Raw genomic sequence first — 25,596 nt, forward strand, 5'->3', positions numbered from 1 at the left:
TGAGTTAGGTAGCACGGCTGGGACTCCTGATTTCTCGATGGGCCGTGCAGGATGGAATCACTCGGATCCACTCAGCCTGGAGTTGGGGGCAGATCCTTCCAAGTTCAGCTCAGGCAACCTGCAGGGCAGTCGGGCCAGAGACCCACACGGAGACATAGCAGGGGCTGGGCTGGAATCACAACAGCCTTGTACCGCAACGCCTCATCCGCCAGCTCCCCAGTTTTGACCACCCCTTGCGGACGTCACAGGTTTCGTCCCATCGCTGCCACGTCTGCTGGCAGAAAGCTGTGCTCCCCGTCTCTGGTCAAGCAGAGGTGGAAGGCACGGTGGGGTGCACCACACGCTGCCCTTGCGTTCCTCTCCCTGCCCTTTTGCTTCAGTTTACCCCCCCCAAAATTCCTCGGTGTGATGGAAAAGCAGCTGGTGGGGAAGGGGGACCGCCGTTCTGGCAGTAGCAACCCTTTTGGTATTTTAGATTGCAAACTTGGGGTGAAAGAAGAGGACTGTCTCCATCGCAAGGAGAAAGCATGGCTTGGTGCCCGTGTGAACCTTGGAAAAACTCCCAGAAAGATCCTGGCCAGGTTCTTAAGCTCCGGGATCCACAGAATGGGCATAGCCGAACCTCGAAAGTCATGGTGAAAAAATAAAGTAAAATAGACCGATGGGTCTTGAAACTGATGGGCTTGAACCATGGAGTCAGCCTCCCCAGTCCAGGGTCCTCCAGATGTTTCAGACTACATTTCCCATCAAACTAGTAAGGCTGGCCCATAATCCAGCATTTTAGTTAAAATCCCTGGAGGGCACCAGGTTGGAGAAGATGGTAGCCAAGTGCCTTTGATGGAGGTGATGATTAAGGCTGAGGTACTGAACTCCCAATCAGGGGTATAATTTTAGCATGATATTGTTTATTAGACTTAGGGAGGGAGGAGAGGAAGGAAATACAATTTCTCATCCATCCAAAACCTCCCAACCTCAGTATACAGCAGTAAAGCGTCAGTTTCCTGCAGGCAGTTCTCAATCTGTTACCTCTCTTTCTTTCCCGCCTGCCAGGAAAGGATCAGAAAGAAAAACAGGCTTTTTTCTTTCTTTTTCTGTCTGGGGAAGTTCCGCCACCTCCCAAGCTCTGGGCAGATGAGTGGCCGGACGGCCGAGGGAGGCCTGGCCCTTTTGGCCTGAGCTCCGGCTTGTCCTTTCGAAGCAGCGCCTTCCTGACTTCTGGGAACTCCCATTTGAAGCCCCAACGCTTTAAATAGCTGAACGTCCCTGATCCAAATAAGAAGCCATGAAAATCACAAGTGAAGGGGCCCTGAAGTTGGCTCTCCCGGCTATTAAAATTGTCCCCCCAGTCCCCCCTGATTAATCAACTGAAGCCGTGGGTTAATATGCTGAGTGAAGTGATTAAAGCATGGAGCCCTAATTACCGAGTGGGAAAATCCGTTCTGCAAAGGGTAACTAATCTTAAGTGTGCTGTTAATCTAGCAATTAAACTGATTAAAGCTTTTAGCTTTAAGACAGAGAGAGATCCGGTGAGAGCAGGGGGAGCGCAGAGTTTTTCACCAGCCTTTCTCCCTTTTTTGTCAACGCTGCATCCGGCTGCTTTCTCTGCAGAGGTCCCAGCCCCGGCCGCCGAGGGGGCTGTGGATTTTCTGCCTTTGCTTCCCTTGTGGCTTCTGGGGAGGAGAGGAAAGGCAGAAGCTGTGTGGGAGAATAGGATGCTCAGCCGTGGGAGGCAGCAGAGCTCTCTAGAAATTCCCTGGTCTCTGGATGCCTGCTCAGCTTCTCTCCTCTCCTCTCCTCTCTGGCTCAGCGCAAGAGTGCGCCTCCTTCGCCTTTGGTGGCTGGAAATTCAGGCTGCATTTGGGGGGGGGGAGGCAGAAATGCACGCCGAGAGGGCAGTTTAGAGCAAGGAAATGGTGGGACAGAAAAGGCTCCTTCGGTTCCCGCTCTCCTGCAGTTCTCTTCTGCTCCCCCCGAAAGTGGTTTTTCTAAAACGAGCAGACATCAGAGATTCATTTTATGCGCAAGTACAGAATGCATAGAGTAGAGGGACGTGCAGGGGGTTCCAAGGCCAGGTTTCTGGATATTGGCAGCTTCCAGAACTGATTCCCGGGTAAGAACTGGGATGGCACATCATGTTAAGCCATAATTTGTTTAGTTAGGGTTTATTGAATAAACCACAGTTAGGCTCACAGTGCACGCAACGCCAAAAATGCAGCTTAGCGTGTTCTGTGAACAACGTTGCATCAACGGAGCTTTGCTTGGTGACATTTCCCAGAAGAAAAACATGTTTCACTGTTTTTTAAAAACAGCATCTTCTGCGAATATTCCCCGGTCTGCCCAGGGGAGGAGGAATGCTTTGAAAGCCAAGTTCAGTTTGGGGGTTCTTTTTTATTCCACACTGAGATACAGTTTGTTGATTTTGATCACCTCTGAGCTACGGCACCTACTTTTGGGTTTCTTGGGGAATGCCAGAAATAGTTCAGAGGCTGAAAGATGGCTGTGAATCGCTTGGACTGTGTGGTGTAACTGAGTTTTAATATTTACGAGATCTCTTGGCAGGAAAGAAATGAACATTGCTGAGAGGGTGTCTTGTTAATGCAGGTAAATTAAACCTGAGGACATTTCTGTATCAGATTCTTGTTTTGGAGGCGAAAAGCATTTGAAAGGACACTGTGCAAAACGCACCAAGATGAGGTGCTTCAGAAAAGCTGGGACGTGCTTCTAAAGTCCTTGCGCTGATAAAGCATCTGCACGCGGTTTGCACAGACCACGCCAGCCCTTCGAAGTAGGCCAGGTCAAGAATCACCAGCAGCAGATATTCCAGGAATGCTCCATATGGTTATGGGGCAGGGTCACCGAATCTTGAAAGCCCGTCCGAGTTCCTCTTTGCCCCCCCCTTAAAGCAAGCAACATCAAGATGGGGTTGTTAGGAGCGTCTTTCTCATGCTTTCTGCTTCATCAAGCCTGATTAAGGGACTCCGTTGCTCTCTCCTCCCTTCCCAAGGCCAGGCCGGCATTCTTGCGCAGCCCTAACAGTTGTGCAGAGTGTGGCGAACAAGCTCTGGGGGAGGATTCGCTCCCTTTCCCATGCGGCACTTCTCAGGCTCGTGCCCGTGACGATAAAGCGGGGGGAGTCACAGGGTCGATAAAAGAAAGCTGTTTCGGCATGTCTTCTACCTGGAACGCGTGGCAATGAGTTAAGGGGCCAGGCAAATTCACGGAGGAGAAGGCTGGCGGGGCTCCCGCTCACGATGGCTGTGGCCGATCTGCAGCAATGGGAAGCTGGGGGTCTGCTTCAGGGGAGCAGCCGAAGCTACAGAAGATTCAGCAGCTGGAGGGCTAGAGGGAGCTGGGCAGAAAGGGCCGATGGCAGAATGTGTCAAAAAAGTCAAGATGGCAGCCACGACGGTGCATTCGAAGCTCTGCCGTTGCCGTATTTACTTTTTCTACTGTGCCTGGCAGGTGCCCCCAGCTGGCAGCTTCCTGTTTTCTGGGAGGGGCACCTCTCTTGCAGCCCCACAAAGCCGGAAAGTGTCTTTTGCTTATTGGGGGGAGATTTGCAACGTTTGGGGTTGGAATCTTGGAAACCTGTTGCTGGAGGAGGCTTGTCCTTCACCAAATGGCTGCCAAGGGGACCAAACCAGTTAGCGAAGTGTGGATTCGATAGGGTCTCCCCACCTGCCCCTCGGCCCTTCGTGACTGCTCACCTTCGTCCTTTACCTGGGCACGCAAGTGCAGTCCCAGAGGAGACGACAGGCAGGAGCGGCCCATCTTTCCCCTGGTCTAACGAAGCTCCCGAGTCCCAGCGGGGCATTCTTGGCGATGAAGAGAAGGCTGGGCCCTCGTTGCTTTGCAGACAGCTTCCTTTTTCAATTCCAGTAAGTTTTTAAAAGATATAAAAAGCCAGGTGGGGCAGGGACCTGGAGGACGCGGTGGTCCCCTCAGTTTCCAGCTCAGGCCCTGCAGAGGGGCTCAGTGCTTGAAGCGTCACCTGCCGAGTGACTGGAATGAGGGGCCCAGCAGGGAAGGTCGTGGTAGCGGGTGGGGAGCGGGGCAGAGCTCTGGGAGACCCCCGCTGTCACATCCTAGATTCTCCAACGGTGAAATGGGAGTAAAATTAAGGAGAAAAATTACAATGATCAATGAATGAACTGCTTCTTTTGTTTCTTTTAGCATGTCATAACTACACAGCACGGCAGGTTTATATACTGGGACTGGGCAGCACTTCGGATTCAGTTGCAAAGAGGCGATTTGAGGGTGTGGAACCGCAAACGTAACACATCTGGGCAACTCTTTAAAGCACCTGCACCTTCTTCGGGGTGGGGTGGGGTGCCACACCCTACAGGAGAAGGAGCTGCTTTAAAAAGTTGCAGGCGGCTGCCTCACGCTCCCCCCGAAGGTCTCTTGGGAATCGAATCCAAAGCACTGCAAGGGCCTCTGCGCAGAAATAAAAGGGCCATTTTTTTCTATGGCTGGTGGGAGGGATGAAAAATTAATGTTTTGTCCTAGAGCAGTGTTGTCCAAACTTGGCCACTTTAAGATGAGTGGACTTCAACTCCCAGAATTCCCCAGCCAGCCATGCTGGCTGGGGAATTCTGGGAGTTGAAGTCCACTCATCTTAAAGTGGCCAAGTTTGGACAACACTGTCCTAGAGAGTCAGAGGAATGCTAGGTGCTCGAGCAATACCCCTTCGGGGGCCTCCAACAAAACATGAAGGAAAACATTTCTTTCCTGGTCATGTTTTTTCCTTCCTTGGAAGTCCCAAATTTGGATCCTAATTTGAGGCCACCCAAGGAAGGACACAAGAGAGGCTGCGTTAACCTGGGAGCTGAATTAACTTGTCTGAACTTCCATGGTACATTAAACAAGAAACCAACATGCTGGATTCACACCACACCCTAAATCAGAAAGAACTGGCTTTACCTCTAGCCAAGTTTAGCGTGTGTGCGAATGCATCTGCTGGATCTCTACCTGGCTAAGCACATTTGTGAGTGTAGTTTGCCCAGTTCACAATCAGTGCCCTGAATTTGTTGCCACAAGGTAGCACAGATGTCCCTGGCCATTAAAAAGCAGCCGGTAGCCAAACTGGAGGAGGGTTGCTTCCTTTCAGCAGTTCTGTGTTGAGGTTCAGAAGACCAGCAGGAAAGACAGCGAGAGCCCAGCTGGCGAAGCGCCTGGTGCCACCTCTTGCCCTCTTACTCCTGCCCTTTCCAGTAGTGCCCTCTGCTGGAGGTTCATCAACACTGCAAGCCCATAATGCCGGCAAGCCTCACCGGTGCTGTTTTGGTTCCCTCCCGGGGTATCTGCAGGGCATGGTCTGAAAAGTCAAGATGCATTACGCATAAAAACAGGTGGAGTACTGCCACCTTGATTTTTGGGGGGGGCATGCCCTGCAGACACCTCTTTTTCCCCTCGTTTGTGTCTCTGAAATTTTCCATTTTGGCTCATTTGAACAGAGGGTTTATTTTTTGCTGCTCCAGCCCTTGTCCTGAGGCTATTCTGCAGGGCACCGCTTTCCCCGGAGGGCAGGCCTGTTCCAGCTCCCTGCTGCCATTCTTGGTCAGGTCGCCTTCTATTGTTAAATGCCCAGCTGTGAAGTTGTGCATGTGAATTACCAATTTATTCAGTCAGTGTCTACTGGGAAATAACAGGCTGACTGAATATTACAGAAGAGATGCTTCTGCCTCGCCAGATCTGTTCTGAGCTGCCGGAGAGCCCCGAGCCACGGACTGGTGTAAATGCGTCTTTCCCAGGCCCTGGATCGGAAAAGAGGAGGAGGAAACTCTCTGGGCAGGCTAGCGATGAGATCCAGCAGACTCAGAAAGCGCCTTCCCCCGTTTGGCCTCTTGAGGTGGGATGGCCCCATCTTCTCCCCATAGAATAGCAACAACCATGCTGGCTGGGGATGATGGAAGGTCTAGTTGTGAGTGTCTTCAAAGGAGCCAGATTGGGGAAGGCTGCCCTACAAAAGGCCGTACAGGGCAGGACTGTAACATCAGTGTTGAACATTTCATTTTCTACATTGCACATCGGCATTTTTAACAGCAACAACAGCAAGAAAAAGCGTATTTTAATGATACCGAAGAACTCTTGAACTACTCTCTTGTTTTCCGTTTTCATACGAGGGATGAGTGGTGGCAGCTGCGAACCAAATTGTTGGGAAGGAGAAGCCTGTTGAGTGGGCTGGTGTTTTAGGGAGGACTTTCTTGCCCATGTCAGTAGAGCAGACGCAGAAGCTGCGGAGCAAAAGCGGGGCTGCCAACAGCCAGGCAGATTGCTCAAATAAGCCCAGGGTTACTCGTGGGGACGTGGCAGTGCCACGTTCATTCAGTGCAATCTCTGTTTCGTACAAGACTAGTTTTGAGGACCTTTGGCAGAATCCAAAGCCCAGAGTTAAGGACTTGGACCTCTACCGCAGCCTCTCGAGATCCAAAATGTCAGAAGATACAGATGTTCACCATTGCCTCCTTCCCCGTGCTGCCAGAATCTCCAGCCGTGGAGGTTGCCAGCTACCTTGGTGCAAAAGAAGCCTCACCCACCCACTGGAATGGCATTTTCCCCTGAGATCTGTCCAGGGCGGGGCAATAGGTGGCTAAAGCAGGGTGCCTCTGAAGGCTGGTTGGAGCTCCTCCACCTCTCATCCTGCTCCTGTTCCTTCTCTCCAGGCTATCTACAAAATGGTCTCATCAGTGATGAAGATGCCAGATGATGAGTCAACCCCTGAGAAACGGACGGAAAAAATCTTCCGACAGATGGATACCAATAATGATGGTAAATGAGGAGGCAGAAAGAGATTAAGACACACGCTCATCACTAAATCCAGAGCTTTTAGGCAAGAAGGCAGGAAAGCTGATTAAACACAGTGGCAAGGGGCTGCGGGGGGAGGGGGTTGCCCCACGGCTCTGCCAGGCTGGACAAGAGGGAGGCATTTGACTTCCCGTGGTGGGTTGTAATTTCTAAAACATTTTGCCTTAATATAGGTCAGCCAGCTTCCTCCCTGTCTCCTTCCTTCCTTCCTTCCTTCCTTCCTTCCTTCCTTCCTTCCTTCCTTCCTTCCTTCCTTCCTTCCTTCCTTCCTTCCTTTTTCCCCCCTTCCCCCTCCCTCCCTCCCTCCCTCCCTTCCTTTTCCCCCCTTCCTTCCCTCCCTCCCTCCCTCCCTCCCTCCCTCCTTCCTTCCTTCCTTCCTTCCTTCCTTCCTTCCTTCCTTCCTTCCTTCCTTCCTTCCTTCCTTCCTTCCTTCCTTCCTTCCTTCCTTCCTTCCTTCCTCGTTAAACACAAGCATGTTACATTCTATAAGGGATAACAAAAATGATGTGGCCAGACGCTGCCCTTAAAAAAATGATCTTGAAGGTCATTTTTGCATCACTGCACAGCATATGTTAAGCTTCTTTCAGGAAAACGCACGTGTGCTTAAAGCAGTGAACTGATCTGCCCATCAGAGAAAGTCAGGGGAAGATCAGGGCTGTGCTGCTGAGCGTGCCCTAAAAGTGTAAATCTTCCCCTCTCGCACGGGGGGTGCTGCAAAAACCCAAGCGGGAAAGGACAGTGAAAACGCAGCTCGGACCTCTGGGCCGTTTTCCCTCCCACCTTCCTGGTTCAGGGACAGCTGGCGGTCCTGGTCGTGGGCCCCGCCTCTGCCGTTGTGCTTCAGAGGTCAACGCGTGTGCATCTGTGACGAGCATTCAGCTCGCTGCGTGCTCTCCCACGCTGTGCGGAGATCAGCCACAGTCAGGGCCAAGTGCTGAGCCCAGAGTTGCGCCTTCTGAGCCACATCGGCCGTTGCGTTCTGGCCTTAGGAACGCCTCACCCACACAGCAGGGGAGCTTCTTCGCCTCAGGGGCTGCAGTTGTCCTTTGCACCCTCCCTGGGAGCTGTGGGGTGAAGCAGCAAGAAATTGGGTGGGGCTGAAAGATTTTCCGTCGGATTTTGCAATTTTGGAAGAGGCTAAGGGGTGTGGTGGAGGTCTTAGGTTTGCATCGACTTAAGGCACCTGTTCTGTCCCTGAGACAGGGGAACCTGCAGGCATGGAGTCAAAAAAGTCACGATGGTGGCCATAACCATGTGATTGAGGCCCCACCCCTTTTTTAATGTGCACAGCAAGACCTCCCTAAAAGGGGGAAGTATTGGAGATTGGGGTACCAAAGAGCACTGCAAGCCTTAAAAGATATGGGCGCCCTGAAGCCAAACTCAAGTTCTAGTGCAGTGTTTCTCAAACTTGACCACTTTAAGATGTGTGGACTTCAACTCCCAGAATTCCCCAGCCAGCCAGTCCCATTGGAATTCCCCAGCTCAGTCATTCCATGCATCAAACGAATTGGCCCCTGAGCAGGAATAGGCCTGAAAGAGCTGGGTAGAGTAGTGGTAAAAAAGTGGTGCCGCGTACTGTAACTTCTGGTATTTTAATCCCCAAGCCTTTATAGTACTTCGCCTAACAAAAACCAGAATTGCCCGCTATTAAATGTGCAAAAGCAGAGCTGTTCTGTGCACATCCCCAACAGTGCATTTCCTTCAGCAAGCAGCTTTCCCAAAGCGCTGAATGGCGACCTTGAAAATGGCCCTTTTCAAGACCATTGGTAAGAGCAGCGCCACCCCACATTCCTGCCCGCTCTTTGGACTCGACCAGTCTGACGTGCCCCTGCTTTTAATGCACCAAACCTGGAAACGGACTTTTTGTTTTGGGGTTTTTTTACATTTCTTGGATCTTGGCCTGGCTGCCATTGTACAAGAAAGGAATTTGGCTCCATCGATGCCATGTTAAAGATGACGAAGGCAACCCTTAGTTGGCATGGTCTGTGCGTGGCCAGCTCCTGCCGCTATAATGGTGAGAAGGGGGGGGGGGCTTTTCACAGCAGAGGAGGAAGGGGGGCTGGTTCTTACTCCCAAAATGAGAACTGAAGGCTGCCCCAAATCAAGGGGGCTGATATCCAGTCAGAGGCCTTGATTAATGCTATGGAATTTTAGCCATTTGGGGCCCTTCCTGATTATGCCAAAGCATTCCTATTGTGAGCTGCCCAGAGTGTGGTTCAAGATGGGCGGCTATACAAATGTTATAAATAAATAAATAATACCATGGCTAGACCCAGAAGCCATTTTTTCCTAGCCTTTGTTTTCTTAAAAGTAACCAGAACATTATGATTAGCGATAGCCATAACTATAATCTACTGTTCGATCTCAGTGGCTAGTATTCACAGGTCGGTTTCTAATGCACATGGAAATTCATTCTACTATAGCCTGTATTTCCAGTTTTGCTGCCTTTCAAGAAAGCATTTGATACTATCTACAGAGAGGAAAATGTTCACCTGGCCATCTTCAGGATGGATTAGAATGGATCCGTGGGAATCCGATTCATCTGAGGCATTAAAAGTTGTTGATGGCTGTTTCCATCCATTTTCTTCTCGTACGGAAAATATTCAAAACTGAAGCTGTTCCTGGTCAGCAAGAAATCTCTGAACTCTGAGCCTGCTAAATAGGGAGTCATTCCCACCAAACACCCCATTGGTTGAAATTAAGGGCAGAGAAGGGACCGCCTTCTCCGGCAGGCTCCAGGCCGGGCAAATCTGCTCCATTCTGTGCCACCAAAGTTTGTGCAACTTAATCAGCACTTTTCACCTTTTGGATATTTATTCAAAGCATTGATCTCTGGCCCTTAAGTTAACTCCCATAGCTGGGCTGAGATAACAGCAGGTTCCATCCAATGAAACTCATTCCTTTTCACAAAGAGGGGAAGTGCCTCCTGATGCCAGACCAGCTGCCCCCAGCCCAGGATGCTCACCCGCCACTTCAGAAGGTTAGGGGCACCCACAAGCCAGGTCAAAAGAGTCAAGGTGGTGGCTTTGATCATGGAACTGCAGCCTCATCTTGACTCCCCCTTGGACACCCCGTCTGCATCTGCAGGATGACTGGATGCCTTCGCTCGGCACCCACGTTCACTCGAAGAGCTTAGCCTGATCTAAAGCAAAAGGTCTTAGTTTGTGTCAGGAGGAGCCAAGGCCAGTCTTAAAGGACTGGATGGGGTAGCTGTGAAAACGAAGAAATCAGTGTGCAGGCAGACCTCGGAGATATTGCGGGTTTGGTTCCAGACCCCTGCAATAAAGTGAGTATCACAGTAAAGCGAGTCACGCGAACTTTTTGGTTTCCCACTGCATATAAAAGTTATGTTTGCACTGTACTGTTAAAAAACTGTCTTATTAAAAAATGCAGTATCTGTGAAGCGCAATGAAGTGAATGCTCAATAAAACGAGGTAAGCCCGCAGTTATGCTGAGAGATGAGTGGACATGAGAAGAAAGCAGATGAGCTCCGTGAGGTACCCATGGTAGACCCGCTGAAGTTCTTCCAGAATCCTTACACCCCTTTGCTTTTCAGGAACCCTTCGCTGAAAAAGCCGGGTGGGGCTGCGGGCAGCTGAACCTGGCACGAGATATCAGTCCCACTTGGGCACTTGAGATGAAGGTTGGGGGCCTTCGGGCACACAGGCTGCCTGATCGAGGACAGCGTGTTCGGCAGCGGAAAGGACTTGGCCAGAGCTTCGAGGGAAGCAGCGGGCAAGCCAGTGCTTCTCAGGTGCCCCTTTTGGGCGCTTGCCACTCTGCCCCATCTCCGTCCCCGCTCCCTCTGCCGTGCTTGACTCCCTGCCCCCCTTCTCCTTTCTAGGCAAACTGTCCCTGGAGGAGTTCATCAAAGGCGCCAAGAGCGACCCCTCCATCGTGAGGCTGCTGCAGTGCGACCCCAGCAGTGCCTCGCAGTTCTGAGCACCTCCCCGCTGCCCGGGAGGCCTCCGGATGAGTCCACCTCCCCAAACGGCACCCAACTTCGCCGGGCCGCCTCCGAGGAAGTCACCAGCCTCCTCCCGTTCCTGCTGGGAAACTGGACATCGAAGCAAGGAGCACCTGCCAGTCTACTGGTTTTTCCTGACTCACAGATTCTTTCCCCCCCTTTTCCCCTCCCTGAACACTGTAGTTTGGTGTGAATGTTACACAGCATGGGTTGCGGCTGAGGTTGGCGATGGCAAACCTGGAGTCAGAGGACCGGTCCCTCTTCTGGCAACCCTCTGCGTTGGGGTCAGCAAAAGGTACTCCTCGCCCACAACACCGCTGGCTCGTCCGCCAGCTGCGGGGGCTCCGAGTGCGAGAGCAGGCTGCGGCTCAGGCTGCAAACGCCAGCGAGGCCTTAGGGCCGCCGAGAGGGACCCTCGCACGTGCCTGGGTCACTCAGAATTGGCGGCATATAAATTTAACAGATTACCATAACAAATTGTTAAAACGACACTAGGGCCGCCCTCAGCGGCTGGCAGATTACGTTACGTAAACGTAGTACAAGTCTGCCCCTTCGCGTTGTTCAGGCGGCTTTCAGCGTAGCAGGGCCGGTATTTCCGGCCAGGATACAGGCACTGCTGAGGACCATCTGGATAATCTGTATTAGGGCTGTGCACCCTTCAAAAATGCTCTGGACTTGTGCTTGTTCCGCACCGCTCTGCTCTTCCTTAAAGCAGCCCTCCTTTCCGCAGAGGGGCAGAGGGGCGCTGAAGCCCAGGCACTTCATTTCTGAAGAATGCCCAGCTTTGCTCTACACTCAGTGGCGCTCGAATGCAAACCACCTTAGCTTAAATGCAGCAGCCCAGCGCAGACTACCTTAAAAGGAATCATGGCTACAGACCCCCACCCTCTGCCCTCCCCTCATCAGGCTTCCCCTTGCCGGGCCTTTTGATTCCGGTTTGCAGCACAAGGGGAGAGGGGCTGCTTCTCAGCCGAGGGGAGCTGACAGCCCAGCCCCTCTCCAGGCGACACAGCCCCCCAACGGGCAACCGACAGCTTTGGGGGCAGAGGGGTCATGCTTGACCAGCAGAGGAGAGAGACCAGCTCGCAGGAGCTGCTGGGTGTGTGGACGCGAGGTGTGAGCTAGCAGCCAGAGCTTGGTGTGAAAGACGTACGTGTAGAATTATTTGTTGACTGTCTTACCTGCTTTTCATTATAAAACGATCCCAATGCAGCTGTGAAAGTCAAAGCCTGGGGATTTCTTTTGCGCATGCAAACTGAAGGGTGCGCCCAGATGTCCACTCCAAGCTGCCTTCTTGACAAGGTCCTCCCTTCCCAGTGTGCAGCGTAAGTTCTTGTTAGACTGAACCACGTGCTCTGATTCACTGCAGCTCGCTTCGGGAGTGACCCACGAAGCCAGGGCGTTGGCAGGCTTCTCTGGAACGGGCTGGCCTGCATCTGGCCCTCTGCTGCTTCTAACCTCTCACCCAGTTCTTAACACTGCCGAAGGAGCTGGTTGTACAAGCCAAGCTTCCTGGCCACTGGTGGATGGAAACATGCATAGAGTGTTTTAGCATGGCCAGAGCTCCTGGTCTGTGCCATCTCTTGGCACTTCATTGCAACCCCCTGTAGGGTGGGCCGATTCTAGTCAAGGCTGAGGGGTAACCGTTCCAAGAGGTCCCTCCGGAGCCAGGGGTAAGCCATAGGGGAGCTGTATCTTAATGCTGGGGGGAGTGGGCCCTCATTCATGGTCCAGCCCAAATTGCCTGACATCAAAAGCCTTCTTGCTGAGGCCGTCTGGGGGAAGGAAGGTCAAAAAGTCAACGTGGCCGTGACCGTGCAGTCGGAGCCCCACCTCTTCTTACATGCACCATCCGCGTGAAACCATCCTGAGTGTGTGCCAGGCTCAGATGCACCTGGCGGCGTCTCGGCATTCCAGGGCTGCCCGGGCAGTTTTGCTCCCAACGAGAAGAGGGTGGGCAGTCCTGCCGCAGCATTTTCCAGCCATGAGACGTCCAAACCCAAGGTGGGATTCTCCGGCTGCGGGGGGATGGAGCTGCGGGGTGCCGGTGGCCCTGCCTGGTTTCCCAGTGACAGGCAAGAGATGAGCAGCCCCTGCCCTCCCACCACCTTTTAGCCCCTGAACTGCACCCCATTTCCTGAAGCCAAGGGAGGCGGGCAGGGGACCCCTTCAAAGCCCCCACGGAAGGACAAGCTAAGGGACCAAGAGCGTCTGGGCTGGAAGCGGAGTGTGGGGGTGTGGAAGTCCTGCTCTTTGGACCCTGGTCAGCTCTCTCGCACTAGAAGGGCCCGCCCCAGCCATGCACCCCCCCCCCATTTTCAGACTACCCATATCACACAGGCCACTCCACCTGAGATGATGGGAATTGTAACCTGCGGTGTTTGGAGGGGAACAGTTTGGAGAGAAACAAATTACAGCTTTTATGAGGCGTCATCTAGAGATGACGCCCCTCTGTGACACGCCGTAGCTCTTGACCGCGTGGGAGAAAAGGCACATACAGAATAGTAAAGCAGCCTGTCTCCAGGATACTGGCTGGGAATTCTAGGAGCTGTAGTCCCAGGGCACCAGGCTGAGGACAGAGGCAGCTTTGAGACTCTTGATCTACACAAGTTTGACTCCCGGCTCTAATTCAAGCGGCAGCTTATTCGTGGCATTCGTATTCCCTGTGAACGAACACCCGGAAGCTAAGATGGGGGGAACGGTCTGCAGCTGTAAAAGGTGGGGATCCCGAGGAGGAGCTGGCAAGCCAGCAGAGAAGGAAGGGCCAGTTCTCAGCCAGTTCTTGTAATTAATTTATTTATTTGTCAGGTTTTTATCCCCTCTTTAGTTCAGGAGTTCACGGCAGCACACAGAGCACTCCATCCTCCTGGTCTTCCTCACAACAAACCTGTGAGGTAGGTTGGGTTGAGCATGTGTGACTGGACCAAAGTCCCCCAGGGAGCTTCTGGGGTGGAAACTGGATTGCGAAGTGCACTGGAGCCTCCCATGTCCCTCGTCTTCGCCAGCCACGACACTGGCTCTCCCCACATCTACCACTTTTGCAGCTATCAATCAGTTGCCTCCACGCTCATTGTTTCAGTAGATTTAAATATTTACAGATACAAGGAAAGCAAGTGTAAATCTGCACATTTTGTCAACACACCAACCCTCTAAAGGTCATTTCCCATACTTTCACTCCCTGCTTAAGCGGCGATAGCAGAATGCAAATTCCTGAAAGCGCGTGTCAAAGAAAGCCCCCACTGACCCCTCGTGCTCCCCTTCTCTCCTCGGCGTGGTCCTGCTAGAGCCTCTTCCCCGGCCATTGAGCTCCCATCGCTCTGGGGTGACTCTGCTCCCTGAGAATTGGCCCAGAGCGTCATTGGCCCTGCGCTGGAGAGAAGGACGTGGCTCCGTCTGCAACCGCTGGTCCACCCCTCCTAGAAGAACGTGTGGAGCAAGCAGGGAGACTCACGTGTGGGGGTGCGCGTGTGTGCACCAGAATAAAAGAGGTTTGTCTCTGGGAAACAGCTAACAGCCTCTTTTGAGAAAGCCAAGCTTGGAACATAAGTGTTTGGCCCTCGCTGTTGGTCCAGAGGAGAAAGACGCTTGGGAGACATGTACAAAGCACAAGACCATTCAGACCTCAGAAGAAGAAGAAGAAGAAGAAACCAGACCTCAGCCGTCTCCCACGGCAGGCTTCAGCCCTCCCAGCAGTCAGTGAGGCTGGATGGTGAAACTGACGGGACAGTCAGAAAGGTGCCGCAGAAGAGTCCGTGGGGTTTTTGCCGGCAAGAGTCACCCAAGCGACAAGGTTTGGCCTCTAAAGCTGCACAGTGTCAATGCGCTCCATCCTCAGCAGATCCCGTCCCTCGCAGGGGTCTCCGCTCTCGGTGGTGATGAACTGCAGCGAGACCTTTAAAGCAAGGCGGTGCCATCAGCCGAAAGGAAGGCGAGACCCCCGCGCCGCGTGGCCCAAGCACCTGGGGTTGGCTCCTGCCAAGATTCTAGGACTGGGAAGCTGTCTGGCGGCTGTGCCTGTTCTTCCAGTTAAAAGCTTTTGCAGTGCAAGGGAAGATCGCACCCAGGGCATCCACAGAGAGGTCAGCATCTGCAAGATGGCAGGCAATTGCAATTGACACCCTGCTGCTTTTAGGTGTGCGTGCACTGAAACGCATGCACATAAAAAAGCAGTAGGGTGCCAACCGCAATGCCACACCCACCATCTTGCAAATGTTGACATACTCCCCATCCCACCCCCTCGAAGGCCTTGGCACAAGCAAACCGCTCTCCATTCACATCTTGGCGTTTCAGCTGATGCATATTTTTAGAAGCACCTGCTTGTTCCTTGTAATCATTCTGAGATACTTTTGCCTTACTCTTGAAATAAATCCTAAGGGTAGTAGAAACCCCACCAATATTATCTGGAACAAGCCCGGCCCACGTTTTCTGACATTCCCGATCCCTCTGCTGGCACGCCTTGGCCGAACTCGGCTGCAGCGCACCCGGCAAAACACGAAAGGCCGGATGTCTGTGAGGGTTAGTTAGGAGGTTAGGCCAACGGAACTTCCTGTCTGACAGGCCTGTTTTCAACAGGTATTTGCATATCAGGTAAGACCAGATTTAATGAGATGCAAATTGGCGAGCAAGTTGCAAGCAACATATTATTTGAATCTGGCCGGATTACTAAGACACGGTTCAAAAGCCTCAAAGGCTCAGATCTGAAGCTGAATGCCTGACAAATGCATAACGAGATCTGCAGATTCAGAGTCTAGGATGCGCCCGAGGGCAAAGCCGGCGTTAGAATGCCCTTCCTTCTGGGGAACTGCTCTGGGTCACAGTACTAAGGAGCCACCAATCTTTGACTATAAACAGAAATGGGAGTTTGGAAACAGAACAAGGGCAATGTATTGTGGAGGGGAGCGAGGGGGTAGGAGAGTATAATACGCCTTTCTCCAAAGCACGAAGGACTTGTGGCAGATCTTCTGCTCTTTCTCCCTGACTGTCCTCCTCCAATTCTGCAGGGAAGAAGCGGGAGGGGAAGAGTTACCTTTTTCTTGCGCTTCCCCCGGCGACAAAGCTTCACGTTCAGGATGGTAAGAGTGATCAGAAAGCAGCGGACGCTGAAGATGATCTCCACGGAGTCCAAGAGGAAGGAGAGCCCCCAGAGGGCCAGGGCAGAACTCTAGGGAGAGGACACGGAAGGTCAGGAAAAAACGAGGCGGCCTCCAACCCGCAGGTTCCGGAGATCAACGTGCACCAAATTCCAGAGGGAGGAGGCATGGCTCAACTGATGGAGCCATCCACCCACACCGACTTCCAGCCACCAAGGATGATCCATGCTGTCCAGGGTGATGGGCATCACAATTCCAGTGCAGGAATGACCCCCAACAGCTGCTGTGGTTCTACACTGCTCTGAGTATACACCTCATGATGAGTCAACCTGCTGGAGATTGTTTGGCAGGCAAAGCAGGGCTAAAAACCCCAGACTTAAGAGTATTATCTTCTGTACCCCAAAAATATTGCTGAGCCTTTTTTTCACGGACACCCCTTCAGGAAGATGATGCCTCAGCTTCTAGAGGAACACCTTCCCCGCCCCGACCACCTTCTGGTAGCAGGAGTTCTAGGTCCTTTTTGGCAGACTTACATAAATCCGTGTGGGATCGAAGGGACACTCGTGGGAAATCTGAATGAGCTCCACGTCAGCAAAAGTGCACAGAGCCAGAAGGGCATGGCCCCTGTTGGCAAAGGTCAGGCCAATGGCAACTGCCAGCCCCACCGAGCAGAAAAGCGAGAGGAGGGTGCTGCTGATGCTGAGGGAGAAAACCGCCCATCCCTGCAGAAGAGAGAGAACCGTGAAGCTCTTGTGCTAAGCCTCATCTTGCTAGCAAGTCCATTCCACATGTTAACCATTATATTTATGAATTACTGAATTTGTATGTATTAGATTGATTTATATGCCCCCCACCATCTCCCAGATGTGACTCTGGGTAGCCAACAGCACATTAAAAAATAGGAAACATTAAAAAGCCTACAATGGTTGCTGAGGGCAAACCCAATAAACACTCCATGGTAACAATCTCATGGGCCATTTAACTTCCCAACCTCCGTACTCTGGAGCACATCCAGGTCTTCAGCGCTTTGTGAAAGGCTGGCGGGGTTTGGGCCAACCTAATCTCGGGGGTATGGTGTTCCAGAGGGCAGGTGCTGCCACAGAAGATGTGTAGAGCAGCAGAGTTCAGACAACAGGCTAACCCATAAATCAGAGTTTACAAAGCACAATGAATGGGTTCACCCATCACACAAAACCAAACTAAAAGACTGGTTCAGTTTTTACACTTGTGCCAGTTAGCTTAGCCACTTCACAAAATTAACCCAACTTTCTGAATTCATACAACATATACCATGCTAAAATATGGCTTGTTTACTTGTGGTTAAGACTGTGAAGTAAACATAGTTAGAATGATAGGTGAACCCAGCAAAATGGCTTTCTATAGCCAGAGATCAAACTCAGAATAGTTCAGAAGTCACTCGAAGATTGGGGAAGAGAGGTCACATCATGTATGCAGCTGAACTAGAATCAAACAACTTTATGAATGCCATTTGAGCATTTCACAAGACATTAATATTTCATCCTCCTGCTTCTACAAATGTGATATCCCCAAATGTCTTGGTCTTCAATTCCTACAATCCTAGGGCTGTAAACTGTAGGGACTGGAGCCCAACACATCTGGAGGGAAGGGGACTCTGCAAGCTGACATCCAAGCCACAAAGCAGTGTTTTTCAACCTTAGCAACTTAAAGATGTGCGGACTTCAATTCCCAGAATTCCCCATGCTGGATGAGAAACACTGATCTAAAGGGCTTTATGTTCAGAGTGGAGAAATTCTTTCTTGGCAAACTCAATTTTTAGAGTGGGCAGCTATAATACATGTAATCAATCTTCATCATCATCCTGCCAGAAATGGCAATTAAGTCCTTCCAATATGGACAACAGCAAATTGAATGTTTCTTAAGGGAGCCATCACTGAATGGAAGGAACCAATTCAGGATTTTAAGATAATGAAGATGATTTTCATGCATGGTGGATATTGATTTGCATTTTGGATGCCCTAATTAATGCATTTTTATATAACTGACAAGATTTTGTGCAAGGTTTCCCACTACACCAGCCTTTAGAATTTGCACGTTAGGGAAATAATCTGCATAGATGAATTTTAGATAATGCACATTTATATTACTCGTTTTGCAGTCTGCCTAAAAAGCTCTCATTACTGGACAGATTCAAAATGCAGTAAATAAACAGAGTTGCATGCAAAGGCCCAATTATAATTCCTTCAAGGAGGAAGGATTTGTTTCTAGCAGAATTGCCCCAGTAAAGTTTTAAACAGATTACAAGGGAACTACAAAATGCCCTATATGGCTGGGAAAGGCTGTTCATTCTTTGCACTGTGTGAGTTAAAGCATGATTTTATGGCGTTATTAAATGCTCTCTGGCATTATCTCGCCTTCCAGGTGGGACAAGCGGTGAAGCTGCTGCTGTCAATGACGACAAGCAGATTCTGGGCGTGGTGGGGGTTAAAGGAGAAAAAATGAGGAGCCATTCCTGCCTCCTGCTCAGGTTTAATCTGCTCTTTCCTGACCCCCGCCTTGGGCAGGGGGCTGGACTAGAAGACCTCCAAGGTCCCTTCCACCCCTAGGATTCTATGGTTCTTTCCGAACAGAGGTAGAAAGAGTTTCTGCAAACAGCTGAATTCTTATCCTGAAGCCTAACTCATCTCCTTACTGGATATATTTCTGCTCCAAACTGCCGCCAGGGACAAGGTTTCTTACCAGTGATTTCTGGGTTAAGTATCTGGAAAGCACAATTGCTGCTATTCCACAGGATATCGTCTGTAAAGGGAACACCGATGTCAGGAAATCACCCCATGCAAAGAGCAGCAGCAGATTACGGTGATGCAACCCCCCCTCCCCCCCCCCCGATTTTGTCTTCAAGATAAAATTCCCGCAAGTTGAGAACAGCCGATAGCTTTGCAGGAATTCGTTTTCTTGGTTCCAAGACTGACAGCGGTTGTTCTGTTCTAAGGAGTCTGAGATCTCTAGCAAGGTGATAACTTTAGAATTATGCTTGCCTTTTGGAATTGCAGAATCATCCCAACTTTAGTCACAACAAATTAACGCTATTTTTGGCATGATTCCCAACTTTATCATTGAGAGAGAGAAGAAAATCAGATGGCACTTTGATGGTGGGTGCCCATCAGGATTAGTAACTGATTTTTGCTCTCCATCTGACTCTAAATTTTGGCAGTTAAAGTAAGAATAATTTGCATGAGACACTTTTTGGCTGGGGGCTAGCTTATCCAAGGGACCCACATCGTCTGGGAGGAAGAATGAGCTTTGCTTTGCCAGTAATATTTTGGTATGCCCTGCAGCCAAGTCTGTGTCTACAAGGCAGCAGAACGGAGAGATGACCGGGCTGGTCCTTCCACCCGTCCTCCTCCATATCGTAGAAACCAGGCAACGTACCAAGATGGCCGAGATGGCCGTAATGATGTTAGAGACGGCATACTGCACCGAAATGGTATCTTGAGGGTTGGCAATGTGGCGCAACACCGTCCCATTGACCAGGGCTCCCGTAATGAAGTTCAGGTGACCAATGACTATCAGGACGAGTCCTGTTTTCATCAAGAGTTTCTGGGAGCTGCTGGTGTCAAGAGTATCTGAGAAAGAAACACATTTGTTCCAGTACAGAGTTGTGCATCACAGGAAAGAAGGAGGCTTTTAGAAACACAGAATACGGAGAAAACCATACATGCTGTAGAAAATGACTTCTTCTTTAGCAAAAGTTGTCTCTTTGGGCAAGAACAGCCCTGTGGAGTCAAGATCAAGAGGTGCCTCTGATCCCAACTGTGGCCCTCTGGGAATCTTCTGCCACTGTTGCTCCTCAACAAGCAGGTCTCGAAGCTTTGCTAGACCTCTCCTTCCCTCATTAACTGTTTAACTCCTTTCTGAAGTGACCTCGGCTACTGGGCAGATTTCACTTTGAGATGATCATCACAAGGGTTGGAAGCAAGGTGAAAATATTTAGAGATAATCTGATGGACACAGTTCACTTGGACTGCCTAAAGGATTTTGTCAAAGTCCCTCACCAAAGCCTCCTGCCTGAATGTAGCCACTCTGGGATAAGTAGAAAGGTCTGACAGGTCAATAAAGGTGCAGCAATAACTGGGCACTTCTCATAATGGAGGATGTACAGATGGTTTTTCTCCTGACAATTTATACTAGGACTGCTGTCCTCGGCTTATTTACAGATGATTTGGCCAAGTTTCAGGGAACGTCAAATGTTTTAGACTGATTAAAGCAAAAAAAAAAAAAAAAAGATTGTAAACGCAATTTAGGGTAAGCTTTAAAAAGCATACTATCGCAAATGCTCTGATGCAGCGAGGTGTAGAGAGCAGGGGAGATGACCTTGACAGAAGTATGCAAGAACTGTTATCTAGGCAAAGAAATGTTAAAGAAGTTCTGGGAAGCAAGATAATATTCAGAAGTGGCAGATGCCTCCCTAATTCACTGGGTATAAGTGGCGGTGGGGGGGCTAGAAGCACAATCAGACTTGCAAAATTCGGTAGTTATGACCTCCATTATCTTGACCTATTTTTCCTGTGGAGATGCTCGTCTGCTCTGGCCTACGCAGGGGGACTGACCCCAGAAGCCTGCAACCTTCCTCTGAGCCACCAAGTATCCTGATGGAAAAGCAGCTGCAAGGGCAACCCAGACCAGCACCTCAGGATCGCGGCCAAGAGTCCAGCATCGATCTACGGGCAGCTACTGTGAAAACAGCAAATTCAGGACTGGGGGGGGAGGGATTAAAGTCGATCCCTGCCCTGTAAAGTTTCCAGGGGGGTGGCAGGAGGCTGGGTGTGGGCAACGGTAGGGGATCCTTGGGTGAGGGTCACGGTACCTCCCTCAAAGCTACTGCTTGACCCAATTACTTTGGACAACTACTCATCTGTATTGTGACTGTTACTTTTGCTCAGGGTAACCTGTACATCTCCACCTTATGGAGTGGCGCACAGAAGCCTGTGTAACCCATCAATCAAAAATAAAAAAATATTGAGAGTTTTGCTTTCATATCCTAAAATGGAGTTTGGCTTTTTGACAGCTGTGGCACAGTAGCTCAGGTAGGCAAGGGCTGACCCTGTAGCTGCCATTTTATTTATTTATATATATTTCAAATGTAGATACTGCCCATCTCACGAAAAAGTGACTCTGGGCAGTTCACAATAAAGCAACAGTAAATATTAATTAAAATACAATAAAAACAATATAAAAATACAGTAAAAATAGAATAAAACCAAACACATATTCACATATAAAACCAAACACATATTCACAATTCACAAAACACAGTTCCCAACGGGCAGAGATGGAGGGAGCTGAAGTTCAGCACATCCGAAAGGCAACCGGTTCTCAACCCCTGCACTAGATCAGCGTTTCTGTTGAGTCCCCTCCCGTGAACCTAGCCACCTACTGATCTTGGCTTACAGTGTTTCATTCATTTCTATGGGGTTCCACCTGGCCAATCTTGTCTGGGCTGCAGTGAAGAGAAATCCACGGGAGATGCATTTTTTCAGAAGACATAAATAATAATAGAATACCTACGCGTGTGTGCGCCTAGAGAAAAGGTAGGTTACAACTGAAATACATAAAATGGTAAGAATTTTTGGAGCAAGCTGACCCATGGCCTCGGCTAGACTACTAGAACGCTCTCTATACGGGGCTGCCCTGTGGAAATCAGGGACAGTTGGGGGTGGGCTGGCTGTTCCCGTTCAGAGCACGTGACACCATTCGCCCCAGCTCCCCTGGGTAGGTTCATGAAGCCACTTATGGCCACTGAAGTCCTACGTGGTTGGCAACCAAAGGATCTGAGAGAATAACGCTCCCCCTGCAATGGCCTGGCTTCTACGAACAGTGAGAGCAGCACACCTGACTGCGCACACACATGAAGCTGAGCAAGAACCCACAAGGAAGCAACTGTTTTCGTGGCCGCTCCCACAACGTGGCACTCCTTCTTGCCTGAAGTGCTTCAACCTCCAACACTCCGAGTTTTGGGGCATAAACTGAGGGCAGCTCTATCTTCCCCTGGCATTTGCTGGCTCCAGCTGGGGTTGATCAACCACACGGTGGGCTTGTGTCTCAAACAGATACACTGATTCTTCTTCATCACTGCTTTAAGCGTAGACAGTATTTATGATCCTGCCATTAATAATCTTTGTTACCTACTGGGCAGAGAACACAAACCGGCAAACTAGCCCTGGGAGAAAAATTAATATCACGTGGTGCTTGCTATCTCCAACTCTTGCTCCTTTTTCTGCTTTGGACAGCACCATCTCCTTCCTTCTGCAGAAGCAACACAGGACTTCGGGGAGGGAGGGAGGGTCAGTGGTGCCAGGGCAAAGGAGAGGGGCCTGGGGGCCTGGGAATGGTCACCTCAACTGCAGGAGCAAGTCGGAACCATTCCTCACGGATGCCAGCGGAGGGTTTCTGGGCTCATTCTTGCTCGGTGGTGGGCGCAAAGGCAAGAAGTCGCCTTGTCTGCGAGGGATAGGACGTGTTCGGTGCCAGCTGCCGGAGGACGTCTCTCTGCAACCTCAGCCCAGCAGAAGGAACAGGATCGGTTCCATCTGCGGTCCTGGCTGTGCCTCCAGCATGTCCAGCTACCATGCAGGATGTTCCATTTTTCCATGGCAGTGTTGGGGCCATGAACTCAGGAGGGATGAGTAGCTGCCAACCTTATCTCAGGCAGGTTGAGCCAAGAGCCATGAGGAAGTCCATAAAGTGGCATTTCCTTTGGGAAGGAACCAGGGCCTTTAAAGATTAACCATTCCTTAAACAGCAAAGACTGGGTGAGGCCGTCACCCTGCCAGAACATCCCAAAGTCTACACAAGCTGTAGGGTGTGTATGGTGGGATGGGGGTGGGGAGAGGCAAGAAAGGCAGGTGGCTGCTTGGAATGCAACTGGCCAGCCAATTAGGCCCTCAGGGCTGGCGTGGGGACCCTGCTTCTCAAGAATCTGGCTGGGCAGCTGAACTCCCATCTCTTTTGTTCGCCTGACTTTAAATTCCTTGGAGGCAAGCAATTTCCGGGTGTGCGTGTGAAGGGCTCATGAAAATGTGTAGATACTTTTCAGGCTTGCCTTATGAAGCCACCACTGGATGGAAAGAACTGATTCAAGATTTCAGATGGCCAAGACAATCTCCACGCAGCATGCACAGTAGATATTTATTTGTGCATGACATGCATTTTGGATAGCCTCATTAATGCACGTTTTATATAGCTTGCCACATTTTGTGCAAGACTTCACATTACATCAGCCTTTAGAATTTTAAAATTACAGAAATAGTTTGCCTAGATCAATTTTAGATAACGCACATGCTTCATATGACTTTTTCATATTTTAGTTCAATTGTGTTCTTCCCACCTCTTTGGAGATGGATTTATATTAACAGTTTTGCAGTCTGCCCACAGAACTCTCATTATTGGATTGATAAAAACTATACTAAATAAATCAAGCATAGAGCTGTGTGCAAAGGCACATTACAAATTCCTTTGGGGGGGTGATTTGTTTCTAACAGAATTGCCCCCAGTAAGTGTCGAACAGATTGCAAGGTAATTACAAGAAAAATAACCATACTTGGAAAAGGCTGTTCTCATTTCTTGGGGATAGTCATAATATTAAATGAAGATCATTTTGTTTTGAAAGAGCAAGGGCTTCCATTTAATGTTAGTGGACCACTTTCTCCCAAAACTGCTTGGATTACCACATGACAAAATTACTTTCCATATTAATTTCAGTGCCTACCTGTGTCCTGCTCCGTGTGCTCTTCCAACTCAGAGAAACTTAAAGCTGGCTAAACGTATCCTGAAAGTACTCATTCAAACTCCTAACGTGCTACAAGGCAGACACGCTACGCATATTTATGTTCCTGTTTTTGTTGCCCGAATAAACCTAAATCTTATTTCTAATTTCAGCACACCGGACTTCCGATACCATCAGCGTTTAAAACTCGGAGGAAGGCCGCCCGTACTTGACTTACGGCGTAAGTGGCATCCCAAACAAGCTGCTATGTAGTCAAGGGTGGTCAGGTTTTTTGGGAGGGGGGTTGAAGAAAAAAAGGGGTCCGCCCAATTTTCAGGTCCTGCTCCCCTGCCACAAATCAGGGCGGGGAAAGTGCTACCTGTGGGCGATCGCCGCTTTTTCTGAAGATCCTCGGAGCAGGGGGCCGGCGGGCCGCGGTGGCCCTGCAGGGAAGACCCTCGGAAAGTCGAAGGCCAGCCGAGGCCCCACGGACGCCCGGGCCGCTCCCCCGCCGCCCCGCCGCCTGGCCTCGCCTGGCCTGGCCCGGCCTGGCCGCTGCGGGCACGCTTGGCCGGGACGGGAGGAAGAGGCGGGCCGGGGCTGGCCGGCTGCTGAGTGGCCTCAACTCACCCAGGCGACACATCGTTGCCGCTCGCGATCAGGCCATCTCCGCTTCAGACGGCGCCCGCTTCGCCCTCGCCTGACCGCGCCGTCGCGCTCGCAGAAGCCCGACGGGCGGCGCGCCTCGACCGTCCACCTGGCCCGGCTCGCGGCGCTACTGCGTCCGCCCTCCGGCGCTGCCCCGCCGCCGCCGCCGCCGCCGGGGAAGTCGGCCCTTCCTGTTGGACCCGCTCGCCAGGCGGGCGCTGAACAAAGGCCAAACTCCACCTTCAGCCTCCCCGGGCGGGAAACGTGACTCACCTGCCGGCCCCACCCGGCGGCCGCGGCGGCGCTCCCAGCTGCCGCTGCCGCTGCCGCTGCGCACGGCGAACGGAGGGAGCCCGAGCCGGGCTGGAGTTCGGGGGCGGCCGGGGCGCGGGGCGCGTCCGCGCAGTCCGAGCAAGGGGCGGCAGCTTCGGTGGGGACTTGCGCCTCGGACCCCAGGCAGCCGGGCTCAAACCAGCCCCTTAGCCGTGGTTTGTGTAACCCTGGTTTGCTGAGTCAGCCCTCTGGCTGGTTTTGGCTTTGCTTTTGGCTAAATATGGTGCGTGAACCCAGCCGGTATAGATTACAAATCACGGTTAGGTATGAAGCGTGAAAAAGTTCAGTTTCCTTTGAGCTGACTCTCCATTGCAGCTTTTGGGCCCATGAAATGGCTTTCTAGAATCTGGCTCAGGGTCCTGGAGTTTCCCGGTGGTGCCCCATCCAAGATCTTTCAAGGTCTCACCTTGCGTAGCTTTCAGAAGTTAGCCAAGCTTGGCTGGGTGCTGCCACCTAAACTCAAGGAAGGAGCCAAAGGCTGGAGGAGTCCAGAGAAATGGAGGTGGGGAAAAGGGAGCCTTTTCCATCAAGAGCCTCAGCTGTTTGCCAGGTGTCCTTCTCCAGGTGTCCCCGCAGGCAGGCAGGAAGCCACAAGAGAGAAGGCCACGGCCCCTGGCATCTTGTCTGTGGAGGGAGGCCCACTTTGGGCCCTAAACGGCCAGTTAAGATCATTTCAGAACATCTATCTTTTGCTTTTTTAAAAAAACATTTTGCTGTAACTATTCCTACTTTATTGCTGTTCCTGAGTTTTATGTTTGCTGTGCCATTGTATAGGCCTTTTTTATAGTGCTTTATGTACTATAAGTTATGTAACAGGTTTTATCTGGTTGATCTCTGTCTATAAAACTTGTTATTTTATAATATAAAAAGCACAGATAAAGAATTGATAGGTGCTTTTATTTTAAAAGTAAAATCTTCCTTGACCTTCAGGGACATGCCCGTGTAATTTTCATGTCAACAGTATGTAAGTGGTTTGCCATTGTCGTCTTCCAGATTTTTTTTTTTAA

At 50.9% G+C, this 25,596-nt stretch overlaps 2 protein-coding genes across 3 annotated transcripts in view; one reads left to right on the plus strand and one right to left on the minus strand.

The window, feature by feature from the left end:
* HPCA (hippocalcin) overlaps positions 1-12,127 on the plus strand; it is a 30,812-nt gene extending 18,685 nt beyond the window's left edge. Inside the window, exons 3-4 of the mRNA XM_088153844.1 lie at positions 6,666-6,771; positions 10,652-12,127. Coding sequence (XP_088009970.1) covers positions 6,666-6,771; positions 10,652-10,749 — 204 coding nt within the window. The 3' untranslated portion in view covers positions 10,750-12,127. The remainder of the gene's footprint in view (positions 1-6,665; positions 6,772-10,651) is intronic.
* Positions 12,128-13,553: 1,426 nt separating this feature from the next.
* On the minus strand, positions 13,554-24,487 carry TMEM54 (transmembrane protein 54). Of its 2 annotated transcripts, XM_088153862.1 has the most exons (6): positions 24,239-24,485; positions 19,276-19,469; positions 18,583-18,642; positions 16,398-16,586; positions 15,801-15,935; positions 13,554-14,666 (listed from the first exon to the last, which is right to left on the minus strand). In XM_088153862.1, the coding sequence occupies exons 1-6, from the start codon at positions 24,249-24,251 to the stop codon at positions 14,574-14,576; spliced, it is 684 nt and encodes a 227-aa protein (XP_088009988.1). In that variant the 5' UTR covers positions 24,252-24,485; the 3' UTR covers positions 13,554-14,573. The 2 variants fall into 2 exon arrangements, with proteins under 2 accessions (XP_088009988.1, XP_088009993.1); XM_088153867.1 differs by lacking the exon at positions 18,583-18,642 and having other exon boundaries at positions 24,239-24,487.
* Between the last annotated feature and the right edge of the window lie 1,109 nt (positions 24,488-25,596).

Source organism: Python bivittatus, unplaced genomic scaffold (assembly GCF_059951505.1).
Source record: "Python bivittatus isolate LINGU-HERP-01145 unplaced genomic scaffold, Pbiv_v1 ctg000040_np1212, whole genome shotgun sequence".
NCBI lineage: Eukaryota > Metazoa > Chordata > Lepidosauria > Squamata > Pythonidae > Python > Python bivittatus.